General features: G+C 38.4%; 2 protein-coding genes across 5 annotated transcripts; both read left to right on the top strand.

The window, feature by feature from the left end:
- The first annotated feature begins 905 nt into the window (after nucleotides 1–905).
- LOC114427528 (spermatogenesis-associated protein 7 homolog) lies at nucleotides 906–5,304 on the top strand. Of its 2 annotated transcripts, XM_028395639.1 has the most exons (12): nucleotides 906–1,105; nucleotides 1,588–1,650; nucleotides 1,742–1,831; nucleotides 1,922–1,969; nucleotides 2,542–2,645; nucleotides 2,763–3,208; nucleotides 3,299–3,344; nucleotides 3,523–3,644; nucleotides 3,719–3,769; nucleotides 3,892–3,969; nucleotides 4,070–4,127; nucleotides 4,225–5,304. In XM_028395639.1, exons 1-12 carry the CDS (start codon nucleotides 1,063–1,065, stop codon nucleotides 4,843–4,845), a joined length of 1,770 nt encoding a protein of 589 aa, XP_028251440.1. In that variant the 5' UTR covers nucleotides 906–1,062; the 3' UTR covers nucleotides 4,846–5,304. The 2 variants fall into 2 exon arrangements, with proteins under 2 accessions (XP_028251440.1, XP_028251438.1); XM_028395637.1 differs by lacking the exon at nucleotides 906–1,105 and having other exon boundaries at nucleotides 1,445–1,650.
- A 255-nt stretch (nucleotides 5,305–5,559) lies between these two features.
- Nucleotides 5,560–12,151, top strand: LOC114427380 (spermatogenesis-associated protein 7 homolog). 3 transcript variants are annotated; one of them, XM_028395415.1, is made up of 14 exons: nucleotides 5,560–6,019; nucleotides 6,347–6,421; nucleotides 6,750–7,049; nucleotides 8,436–8,498; nucleotides 8,590–8,679; nucleotides 8,770–8,817; nucleotides 9,389–9,492; nucleotides 9,610–10,055; nucleotides 10,146–10,191; nucleotides 10,370–10,491; nucleotides 10,566–10,616; nucleotides 10,739–10,816; nucleotides 10,917–10,974; nucleotides 11,072–12,151. In XM_028395415.1, the coding sequence occupies exons 5-14, from the start codon at nucleotides 8,643–8,645 to the stop codon at nucleotides 11,690–11,692; spliced, it is 1,611 nt and encodes a 536-aa protein (XP_028251216.1). In that variant the 5' UTR covers nucleotides 5,560–6,019; nucleotides 6,347–6,421; nucleotides 6,750–7,049; nucleotides 8,436–8,498; nucleotides 8,590–8,642; the 3' UTR covers nucleotides 11,693–12,151. The 3 variants fall into 3 exon arrangements, with proteins under 3 accessions (XP_028251216.1, XP_028251215.1, XP_028251214.1); XM_028395414.1 differs by lacking the exon at nucleotides 6,347–6,421 and having other exon boundaries at nucleotides 5,561–6,019; XM_028395413.1 differs by lacking the exons at nucleotides 5,560–6,019; nucleotides 6,347–6,421; nucleotides 6,750–7,049 and adding an exon at nucleotides 7,801–7,953.
- Nucleotides 12,152–12,264: the final 113 nt, after the last annotated feature.

Genomic DNA, 12,264 nt, shown 5'->3' on the forward strand with positions numbered 1-12,264 from the left:
AACCATTACATCATTCACATATGTGAAATATTCAATTATTTATGAACTTGGATAGTTCAGGCAACCCTCCTCAATACATTAAGATCCCGTAAACTGTGTCAGATAGGCAGAGAATAATGTGTGTTAAATTTAATTTAGTCTATTATTTTTTATTTATTCTTTATTTTTTATTATGAATGTTTTTACAACCATTGCAGCAAAAAGGTCAGAGATTTTTGAGCTTGATTGCATCGCTCTCTTATCTTATGCATTGATTACATTATAGGCTATACTCCAATTCATGTTTCTTGTCTTAAACTAACTTATATTTGCTGCATTCTTTTTCCCACTCTGTCTGTGTAAATGAAGCCAGTTGAAGTAATTAAAGATTTTTTTAATAACTGCACAATATGGGCAGTGAACCACTTATGGCTATATAGGGCCTACCTATATGATACAAGCTTTTTGAGGAGTTATAGTACAAGAGGTGAGATTCTGGAGAGGTGAAGTGAGTTTCTAAGCTGCAAGTGTCAGAACATCCTAACACCCTAACACCTTAGTTTCCGGATGTCTGACTTTTCACAGTGGAATAAAAGTTGTTCTGGTGAAAGGGCCTGGGTTGAATGCACACAGTGTGACCTGTCAATCACGTCAACCACGCCCCCTCATTCACAGATATTTGAGGGTTAATATCTTATTTATTAAATTATTTTCATAAAGGCCAGAAGGGATTGGAAGATTTATTTATTTATGTATTTTATGAGAAAAGTCTGCGTTTTTTGACTCGGACTCAGTCCAGAAGCTTTTAGCCTGTGCCTGGCGCGGCCAGCTACTTCCGAACGCATCAGCATGAGGTGTTTCCGGTGTTTCCATACGCATTACGTGATGACGAAGGCAATCATAGCAACCAGCATGGCGACGGGGAAGCTTTGCCTTACTCCTCATCTGCTTAAGCTAGTTTAGCTTGTTGCCTTTACGCTATGTGATTATTTTAGAGATTTAAAATGTTTACAGTTAAGTACACTGAAGTTTCTGGATGTGTCCGAACTCTGTCACCGCTCCCCCGGAATATCTCCCAGGAAAATGGGATACGCTGATTGTAACATTACCATGGAATCGAGAATAGGTATGCGAACATTGTTAGCGCTGGCTATCCATGTAGCTCGACAACTAATCGCTAGGAGGGAGCAGATTCATTTTGTGCTTAGGCAGCTTCCTGAAGATAAAGTGTGGCTTATTGTGTATCTAGACAATGGCCACATGGCTCATGCAAGACGTAAGATAAAACAGAAACATAAACACGAATATTAGCATGCAGTAGGCTAATGTGCTGCAGTTTATTTTCCGTGTAGACTTTGTGTGCACTGCTACTTGGATAAATGTAAATAAATATAATAGTGTCCTGATGATAAGCAAAACAATGTTACTGTTTTTGTAGCATTATATACATCAAGTGTATATAATTACTTCAACATATGCAAAGGCTGTGGAACTTTTATTAATTGTTTAGTCAGCACAAACTTTAAACTATAATATAAACAACATCCCAAGCATTTATGTACTATTATAGCACGTTAACTAGTTCATATGTGTTTATGTTTATTTTAGGGACTGTATCATCTGGACTGGGGGGCAGCCCAGGTGCTAGACGAAAGACTCCGAAAAGTAGCCGTAAGTATTGACTGAGTGTGCCAAATGAATATGGGTGACATTTAAGATGAGTTATGTTTTATAACGTACTGCATGCTGTCTTGTGTTTTAGCTTTCTGTCCACGCTCCTCCAGCAAGTTGACACAGTCAATCATTAAAGACCACATGGTGTCTCATTACAAAAAGGTTTACTCTGCTAAAGGTGAGCTACATGGCAGGCATAAATTATAATTCTTACAATTATACAGTCGTACATATTAATAACAATAACATATTTTGTCTTGTTATACAGCTGCCATTGATGCCTCAGTACCCAAAAGCTTACTTTATAGTGTGAAGTGTGAGTATCTGAGTACATTTCTAGGCTCTTTGTTTATATTGGTAGCATATTTTAAGTTCGGCAAAACCATTCATAACATTGAGTTTATACACTGGCTTGGCACTGATCAAGAGAATGAACTTGTCACTTTGCAGTACAGATCTTTCCACTAGTATGTACTAATCAGAAAGACATGCATAATAGAACAGGCAGAGGTAAACTGCTGTGCCAACAGTAGCTCCAAGCAATACGTAATCCAGTGAAGCCGCCCATCAGATAAAGATAAAGGATGCTCATTCTCATTGCTAATGGTAGTCATACTTTTTCCCTATGACTGTGCAGTCAATACAATTGCTGACTCATGCTTACTCCATAGTCAAGTGCAGTTTTTTTTTCTTTTGTCTTGAGGCTACCATAAGTATTTCCAGGAACATTAAGTAAATTACAATGCAAATTAAAGGACATAATAACAAAATTAATGTAGCTTTATTAGTTTACAACTGGGTAACCGGGAAGTCAAACTGCTTTGCTTGTTCAATGCAGAGTATATATGGTCTTCTGTGCCTATTGAGTTTTTCATTACCTGTCCACAGATAATGACCAGCTCCGACAAGGGCAGCCGAGGAAAGGGGGTCGTCCTCAGTCAGCCCACTCTCTGTCACAGAGAAATTGCAGAACCTCCTGCTCCTCGGCTCAGGTAAACAAAAAATAAAACTAAAAATCAAGGCAGCTGCTTATGTGTTTTGCTAATGCTTTGTGTATATTACAAGCAATTGTGATATCTTTGAATTGATTCTATGCATTTGCATTACAGAGTAGATTATCTGTGCAATATGATGACAGCCCATATCTCAGCTCAAGGAGCTCTGTGGTATCAAGCCCAAGGTTCAGCACCAGCTTTAATGCCAATGAGATAGTTTACCCATCATATAAAGTCAGTTGTCATCACACTCGTCCTGCTTCAGAAACAAAATACCGGAACCCAGATGCAACTTTGCAGAGAAAGCCGTCATTGTGTTCACTGGCAGCTGAGAGTTCTTACAAGACTTTCCAGGACCCTGTCCAGAAGACATACAGTGGAGACTTGCTCCAAAAGCATTCACAGCACTTTACCCGAGACAAACCCTTCACTCCTAAGACCCTGAAATCAGATAAGAGTTCATACCTGTTAAAGTATCGCTACTACAGATCACCACAAAGAAAACCTACTCAGGACTGCAGCAACTCAAGACTAGTGCAACAAGAAACATATCGTGGAAGGTAAACATCTTAATAAGTGAAGTATGAGAGACATGTCAATTCAACTCATGCTGTAGAATTTTAACACTGAATTTTATTGTTTTTATGCAGCACAAAAAACAAGGAATACACACAGGACTTTGATGAGCCATCTCAGGTAATTATGAAGATTTGAGACATGGGACTAGGTTAAGTTTTACTAGGCTATTTAAGGGGCAATGTTAAGTAACAGTTTTGTATTTATTGCGTCTTTCAGGGCATAACTAACAAGATGCAATTGGATCACATCTCCACAATACTCAATGTCTTACTATCCAGTACTTGTTGTTTTATAGGAATGTAATACAGAGCATGAGTGGTCTGAAGATGACTTTAATGGCACATATTTAGCATCGTCAAGACAACAGAGTCGAGCAGCCAAGACCAGAAGCTGTTATTCCTTTGACCCCTCACCCAGGTGAAAACAGTGAAAACAGTGCCCTATATTTTTTGCCAGGTAACATTCTAAAAGGTCTTAATCTAATTTTCTAGGCACTCACCAGGCTGCAGAAAGTCTCCCACAATGATGAGTGTGTCTGCAGAGTAAGTTCTCCTCAGTATTGATGAATGCCTGTGCTACATGTGTAAAGACTTGACAGTGTTGGGCTTCTTTTATAATAATGTTTTACCCACTTTTAATGTTGCACTCTTCTGTTTCTCTATAGGGAAGAAGAATTGATCTACCTTGAATTCATTTCTGCTGTAACAGAGGATATCTTGTCCAGGGGGCACATCTCTGACAGGTTCTTTGGTTGTCATAATTTGCTGACCCTGCTTACCATTGTCATAAAAAAACAGTATTACCTTATTTGTAACTCCTGAATGTATATGTTGTTTAAAAAGGGTCCTAGACCGGGTGATAAAGCGGCATATTGATATGAATCGCCATCAGCTTGATGAGGTCAGTATATAACTTCTTTGTAATATGTTGTTAATGTGTTGAGCAAGTCTTTTGAAGCTACTCACATGCAACTAATTCATTGTGGGGTTTTTTTTAGGGTAAAATGCGCCACCTTCTGGAAGTGCTTCGTAAAGATTTTGAAAAGCCAATCAATATTTCAACGTCCAGTACAGAGCTTGAAGAAAAGGAGAATAATCTACTTGATGCACTACTGCCGCCTCTGGAATCAGGAGGGAAACAAGAAAAAAACAAAGAAGACACTGACCTGTTTCCTTACGTGTCACTGATTGAGAACTGTGATTCACCACATTTTGCTGCTGATCCCTTATTGGCTTCAACACCCTTGTACTCTCCTGAAATAACAACTTCGATGACTAAAGCTGACGAAAAGGATGAAGAGGGCGACAATGAAGAAAGGGGCACTGGCTCTCCATATCTCAAGGTACCTGTCACTGATAATGCAGGAATCAATGAAGAGGACTTCCATCAGATAGACCCTGCTGCAACAAACAGCGTCCACACTGAAAACCAAGAATACAGTACTGTAGGCAGTGATAAGGAAGCTGAAATCAATTATCAAGCTAATGAGCTTGAAGATCTGGGAAGACGTTTGTCAGAGTCATTGCATGTGTCAAGCAATACGCCCTGTGAAAACATGGAGAGAGCCAATGAGCAGCATTCAGATACGGTTGCTTCCAGCAGTGATGATGAGTTTTAACTTTTGCTGTATTGAGAGATTGAATGTTTCATTTTTTTTCTTGTTACCAGCTGAGTGTTGTTTTAGACAGAAATTTGATATTGAAAAAATATACATGAGTATAGTTTTGTAAAAAAAAATGTATATACTTAATTGTAGGTTTTATAAGCCCCACTTAAGAAGTGTTGTGTTGCTTTTTTGAGAAAAAAAAATACTCACAGAAGTAAAAAAGAGTTAAATATCTTTTTGCATATATTTCTAAAGTAGCTGATCTATAATTGACTTCTTCAATTATCAGATTTACAGAATATAGGAATTATTGATATCTTCAAGTGTGAGTGGAGTGCAGTGTAATGTAGCTGCAGCTATTGTTTTTTTTATGAAATATTACGTATGTTTTTTGTAAAGTGCGTTTGGCTGGCTCTGACATCATCACCAGAAAGTGTCTTTATTATTGCAATAAAATTTTTTATTCTTCTTTTTTGTGTGCTCCTGTCTGATTAACTATATTAGATATTAAAAAATGGCAATAAATCCGCCTGCTACCACCTGAAAAATATGTGTTATTGTCCAACATATGTGTTATTGTCTTGTCTTGCGCAAATAAAAATGAGGCAACTCTTTGTACAACATTATACATGTGCCATCAGAGCCGTCGGGTTAGAAAAGGTAAACAGAGACAGGTCTGCGGCCAGCAGTTCCTGACAGCTGTCCCATTTCTGGCATTTTCACCGCTCGGCATTCCAGCTGTCTGATGTCATGGCTCCGAAAACCTCCATGTATCCTTCCGCTGCGGAGGCACTACCATGGATTTGAAGCGTTTGTTCCGGAAAATACGATCAAACCAAATAGTTTGCTGAAATGTTTAGTAGAATTAAAGCGTGTCTCGGTGTAATTTAAGAATTTTATTTACAAACCAAGCAATAACAAACAAGCTATAGATGTGCGGATGTAGACGGAATACACTTGTTGCTCTTCCAATCCGAGGAAGCGAAACACGCTTGGAACTTGAGTGAACTGCTGGACCAGGAGACATGGGGTGCTACGTTAGTTTAGATCCAGAATCAAACTACAGTCAAAAAGCTGCATCCGTTTCCGACAAATATCTTAAAAGCAGTAATTCCTTCACCTTGATGGCGGAGCCCCTACGGACAGAATAATAGTTGGACTCCTAAATTGCATCTGTTGGCTAACGGTAACGTTAATTTTTTTCCCCCAAAATATTTACCGGCGACGTCAGCTTCCTAAGGGTGTCGTCTACTTGCTGGAACATAAGTTAGCACACTAGCGTCGAAGCTAATTTAGAGGATGTTGTTGTTTAAGGTAATGAACGTATAAAAAGGTGAAATTAGTAACAAGTTAGTCCAGGAAATGTCAAACATTTAGAACAAACTTGTATGAATGTAGTTCCTGTTGAACGTGAAATATATGTGAGTGTGTGGTTCAGGTGAAACACGGCAGGGATTTTGTAGTAGCTTACTGCGTATCGAATTAGGTTGTTCTTTTTCGGTATTTGGAGCAGACTATTCACCGGGAGGGATTAATCCAACCACAAGCTTGGAAACATACATCATTATACGAAGCTTTAAATACATAGGTCAGGTAACATAATTATGATTCCTCTTACGTTTTTTTTGATAAAAGTTTAATAGTTTATCCGGAATGTTTACTTGGAGAACTGACTGTGGGGCTGGCAAGTTTGGTAACAAAATGCAGCATTTAAGAGGATTACTTTACGGCAAGCCTTGTGTTTGTCTTGTCTGGCATGTTTCAGGGTGATAGTGTCGTAGGTTTTTCTTAAGTGATGAGTAAGAATACTTAAATAAATTGTTATTTTTTTACCCTGTGTTTCATCCCACTCGGCTGCATACAAAGTATTCCAGTATTTTGAACATGTTTTGAAACATCTTTGTCTCATTTTTCAGGACTCCTTGTTGATGATGAACCTCATGACTTGTTATATTCTCAAAACCTTTGAGTGGGCAGCAAGGAGAGTACTTTCCCTGGACTAAGCGAAGATCGCCTCCCTAAAAGAAGTGTGAAACATGCCCTTGCCATTTGGCTTCAAACTCAAAAGGACTCGAAGGTATACTGTTTCAAGCAAGAGCTGTCTTGTCACTCGGATTCAGCTTCTCAATGGAGAGTTTGTTGAGTTTACACTTTCGGTGGAAAGCACTGGGCAAGAGTGTTTGGAGGCAGTTGCTCAGCGACTCGAGTTAAGAGAGGTATGTATGTGTTTTTATGCAATACAAGTGAAGATTGTTCTCTATTACGAACTGTTTTAAGAACTGTCCTCTCAGCGAGAAAAAAAACAACAATTGTTAGGGTTATCCTGTGGTCACATTCCTTGTTGCAGCACAAATGCAAGATAACCAGCTGCTCATTGTTTACTCATATAATGCTTCGCAGTCCTTGCCCTCCTTTTTTGCATGACTTTAGAATTTGTCATCAATTTACTCTGCATACACTTGTGTATGTAATCACTTAGTCACACAGATTTGCAAACACATTACGGGGAACTTTGTTATCTCAAACACAAGATAGTTCTAACAGTGTGGCCTGTATGGTTTAGAAATGTAGTTCATAGTCAGAAAGTATAGTCTGCAGCGGTCACTAAGTGACACGACATCTATGTCATAAACCGAATGGGCAGTTCCAGAGCTCTTACACAAAGTGCTGCCTCAACTTAGTAGTACAGTAGTATAAAGGTGTGTCATTTTGTTTCATAATTTAACAAGGCGTTATTTGTCTCTGGTTAGTGCTACTAGTTGCAGGCCTCCACCTTTACTTAGTTTGTACCACATTATTTGCCCTGATGTCAGCAGGGTGTATCAACATAATATATACTGTCTGTCACTATTATCAATGTAAGAATTTGGTTTATTAAGGCTAGTATAAAAGCTTACTGTTACACTTCAACCACAGTTAAGTGCATGGTTGTCCTGTATAGGTCAGTAATCCTGGGTTTTGAGATGTAAATTCAGCTTGATTATTTTAGAGATTTAAAATGTTTACAGTTAAGTACACTGAAGTTTCTGGATGTGTCCGAACTCTGTCACCGCTCCCCCGGAATATCTCCCAGGAAAATGGGATACGCTGATTGTAACATTACCATGGAATCGAGAATAGGTATGCGAACATTGTTAGCGCTGGCTATCCATGTAGCTCGACAACTAATCGCTAGGAGGGAGCAGATTCATTTTGTGCTTAGGCAGCTTCCTGAAGATAAAGTGTGGCTTATTGTGTATCTAGACAATGGCCACATGGCTCATGCAAGACGTAAGATAAAACAGAAACATAAACACGAATATTAGCATGCAGTAGGCTAATGTGCTGCAGTTTATTTTCCGTGTAGACTTTGTGTGCACTGCTACTTGGATAAATGTAAATAAATATAATAGTGTCCTGATGATAAGCAAAACAATGTTACTGTTTTTGTAGCATTATATACATCAAGTGTATATAATTACTTCAACATATGCAAAGGCTGTGGAACTTTTATTAATTGTTTAGTCAGCACAAACTTTAAACTATAATATAAACAACATCCCAAGCATTTATGTACTATTATAGCACGTTAACTAGTTCATATGTGTTTATGTTTATTTTAGGGACTGTATCATCTGGACTGGGGGGCAGCCCAGGTGCTAGACGAAAGACTCCGAAAAGTAGCCGTAAGTATTGACTGAGTGTGCCAAATGAATATGGGTGACATTTAAGATGAGTTATGTTTTATAACGTACTGCATGCTGTCTTGTGTTTTAGCTTTCTGTCCACGCTCCTCCAGCAAGTTGACACAGTCAATCATTAAAGACCACATGGTGTCTCATTACAAAAAGGTTTACTCTGCTAAAGGTGAGCTACATGGCAGGCATAAATTATAATTCTTACAATTATACAGTCGTACATATTAATAACAATAACATATTTTGTCTTGTTATACAGCTGCCATTGATGCCTCAGTACCCAAAAGCTTACTTTATAGTGTGAAGTGTGAGTATCTGAGTACATTTCTAGGCTCTTTGTTTATATTGGTAGCATATTTTAAGTTCGGCAAAACCATTCATAACATTGAGTTTATACACTGGCTTGGCACTGATCAAGAGAATGAACTTGTCACTTTGCAGTACAGATCTTTCCACTAGTATGTACTAATCAGAAAGACATGCATAATAGAACAGGCAGAGGTAAACTGCTGTGCCAACAGTAGCTCCAAGCAATACGTAATCCAGTGAAGCCGCCCATCAGATAAAGATAAAGGATGCTCATTCTCATTGCTAATGGTAGTCATACTTTTTCCCTATGACTGTGCAGTCAATACAATTGCTGACTCATGCTTACTCCATAGTCAAGTGCAGTTTTTTTTCTTTTGTCTTGAGGCTACCATAAGTATTTCCAGGAACATTAAGTAAATTACAATGCAAATTAAAGGACATAATAACAAAATTAATGTAGCTTTATTAGTTTACAACTGGGTAACCGGGAAGTCAAACTGCTTTGCTTGTTCAATGCAGAGTATATATGGTCTTCTGTGCCTATTGAGTTTTTCATTACCTGTCCACAGATAATGACCAGCTCCGACAAGGGCAGCCGAGGAAAGGGGGTCGTCCTCAGTCAGCCCACTCTCTGTCACAGAGAAATTGCAGAACCTCCTGCTCCTCGGCTCAGGTAAACAAAAAATAAAACTAAAAATCAAGGCAGCTGCTTATGTGTTTTGCTAATGCTTTGTGTATATTACAAGCAATTGTGATATCTTTGAATTGATTCTATGCATTTGCATTACAGAGTAGATTATCTGTGCAATATGATGACAGCCCATATCTCAGCTCAAGGAGCTCTGTGGTATCAAGCCCAAGGTTCAGCACCAGCTTTAATGCCAATGAGATAGTTTACCCATCATATAAAGTCAGTTGTCATCACACTCGTCCTGCTTCAGAAACAAAATACCGGAACCCAGATGCAACTTTGCAGAGAAAGCCGTCATTGTGTTCACTGGCAGCTGAGAGTTCTTACAAGACTTTCCAGGACCCTGTCCAGAAGACATACAGTGGAGACTTGCTCCAAAAGCATTCACAGCACTTTACCCGAGACAAACCCTTCACTCCTAAGACCCTGAAATCAGATAAGAGTTCATACCTGTTAAAGTATCGCTACTACAGATCACCACAAAGAAAACCTACTCAGGACTGCAGCAACTCAAGACTAGTGCAACAAGAAACATATCGTGGAAGGTAAACATCTTAATAAGTGAAGTATGAGAGACATGTCAATTCAACTCATGCTGTAGAATTTTAACACTGAATTTTATTGTTTTTATGCAGCACAAAAAACAAGGAATACACACAGGACTTTGATGAGCCATCTCAGGTAATTATGAAGATTTGAGACATGGGACTAGGTTAAGTTTTACTAGGCTATTTAAGGGGCAATGTTAAGTAACAGTTTTGTATTTATTGCGTCTTTCAGGGCATAACTAACAAGATGCAATTGGATCACATCTCCACAATACTCAATGTCTTACTATCCAGTACTTGTTGTTTTATAGGAATGTAATACAGAGCATGAGTGGTCTGAAGATGACTTTAATGGCACATATTTAGCATCGTCAAGACAACAGAGTCGAGCAGCCAAGACCAGAAGCTGTTATTCCTTTGACCCCTCACCCAGGTGAAAACAGTGAAAACAGTGCCCTATATTTTTTGCCAGGTAACATTCTAAAAGGTCTTAATCTAATTTTCTAGGCACTCACCAGGCTGCAGAAAGTCTCCCACAATGATGAGTGTGTCTGCAGAGTAAGTTCTCCTCAGTATTGATGAATGCCTGTGCTACATGTGTAAAGACTTGACAGTGTTGGGCTTCTTTTATAATAATGTTTTACCCACTTTTAATGTTGCACTCTTCTGTTTCTCTATAGGGAAGAAGAATTGATCTACCTTGAATTCATTTCTGCTGTAACAGAGGATATCTTGTCCAGGGGGCACATCTCTGACAGGTTCTTTGGTTGTCATAATTTGCTGACCCTGCTTACCATTGTCATAAAAAAACAGTATTACCTTATTTGTAACTCCTGAATGTATATGTTGTTTAAAAAGGGTCCTAGACCGGGTGATAAAGCGGCATATTGATATGAATCGCCATCAGCTTGATGAGGTCAGTATATAACTTCTTTGTAATATGTTGTTAATGTGTTGAGCAAGTCTTTTGAAGCTACTCACATGCAACTAATTCATTGTGGGGTTTTTTTTAGGGTAAAATGCGCCACCTTCTGGAAGTGCTTCGTAAAGATTTTGAAAAGCCAATCAATATTTCAACGTCCAGTACAGAGCTTGAAGAAAAGGAGAATAATCTACTTGATGCACTACTGCCGCCTCTGGAATCAGGAGGGAAACAAGAAAAAAACAAAGAAGACACTGACCTGTTTCCTTACGTGTCACTGATTGAGAACTGTGATTCACCACATTTTGCTGCTGATCCCTTATTGGCTTCAACACCCTTGTACTCTCCTGAAATAACAACTTCGATGACTAAAGCTGACGAAAAGGATGAAGAGGGCGACAATGAAGAAAGGGGCACTGGCTCTCCATATCTCAAGGTACCTGTCACTGATAATGCAGGAATCAATGAAGAGGACTTCCATCAGATAGACCCTGCTGCAACAAACAGCGTCCACACTGAAAACCAAGAATACAGTACTGTAGGCAGTGATAAGGAAGCTGAAATCAATTATCAAGCTAATGAGCTTGAAGATCTGGGAAGACGTTTGTCAGAGTCATTGCATGTGTCAAGCAATACGCCCTGTGAAAACATGGAGAGAGCCAATGAGCAGCATTCAGATACGGTTGCTTCCAGCAGTGATGATGAGTTTTAACTTTTGCTGTATTGAGAGATTGAATGTTTCATTTTTTTTCTTGTTACCAGCTGAGTGTTGTTTTAGACAGAAATTTGATATTGAAAAAATATACATGAGTATAGTTTTGTAAAAAAAAATGTATATACTTAATTGTAGGTTTTATAAGCCCCACTTAAGAAGTGTTGTGTTGCTTTTTTGAGAAAAAAAAATACTCACAGAAGTAAAAAAGAGTTAAATATCTTTTTGCATATATTTCTAAAGTAGCTGATCTATAATTGACTTCTTCAATTATCAGATTTACAGAATATAGGAATTATTGATATCTTCAAGTGTGAGTGGAGTGCAGTGTAATGTAGCTGCAGCTATTGTTTTTTTTATGAAATATTACGTATGTTTTTTGTAAAGTGCGTTTGGCTGGCTCTGACATCATCACCAGAAAGTGTCTTTATTATTGCAATAAAATTTTTTATTCTTCTTTTTTGTGTGCTCCTGTCTGATTAACTATATTAGATATTAAAAAATGGCAATAAATCCGCCTGCTACCACCTGAAAAATATGTGTTATTGTCCAACATATGTGTTATTGTCTTG

This window comes from Parambassis ranga, chromosome 22 (genome assembly GCF_900634625.1).
Source record: "Parambassis ranga chromosome 22, fParRan2.1, whole genome shotgun sequence".
NCBI classification, from domain to species: Eukaryota; Metazoa; Chordata; class Actinopteri; family Ambassidae; genus Parambassis; species Parambassis ranga.

Coding starts and splice junctions, on each gene's coding strand:
- LOC114427528 (XM_028395637.1), top strand. CDS start 1,536: ATGTACTATTATAGCACGTTAACTAGTTCATATGTGTTTATGTTTATT. Junction 1,970..2,541: donor CTTACTTTATAGTGTGAAGT/GTGAGTATCTGA, acceptor ACCTGTCCACAG/ATAATGACCAGCTCCGACAA. Junction 3,770..3,891: donor ATGATGAGTGTGTCTGCAGA/GTAAGTTCTCCT, acceptor GTTTCTCTATAG/GGAAGAAGAATTGATCTACC.
- LOC114427380 (XM_028395413.1), top strand. CDS start 7,911: ATGGGATACGCTGATTGTAACATTACCATGGAATCGAGAATAG. Junction 8,680..8,769: donor AAAGGTTTACTCTGCTAAAG/GTGAGCTACATG, acceptor CTTGTTATACAG/CTGCCATTGATGCCTCAGTA. Junction 10,056..10,145: donor CAAGAAACATATCGTGGAAG/GTAAACATCTTA, acceptor GTTTTTATGCAG/CACAAAAAACAAGGAATACA.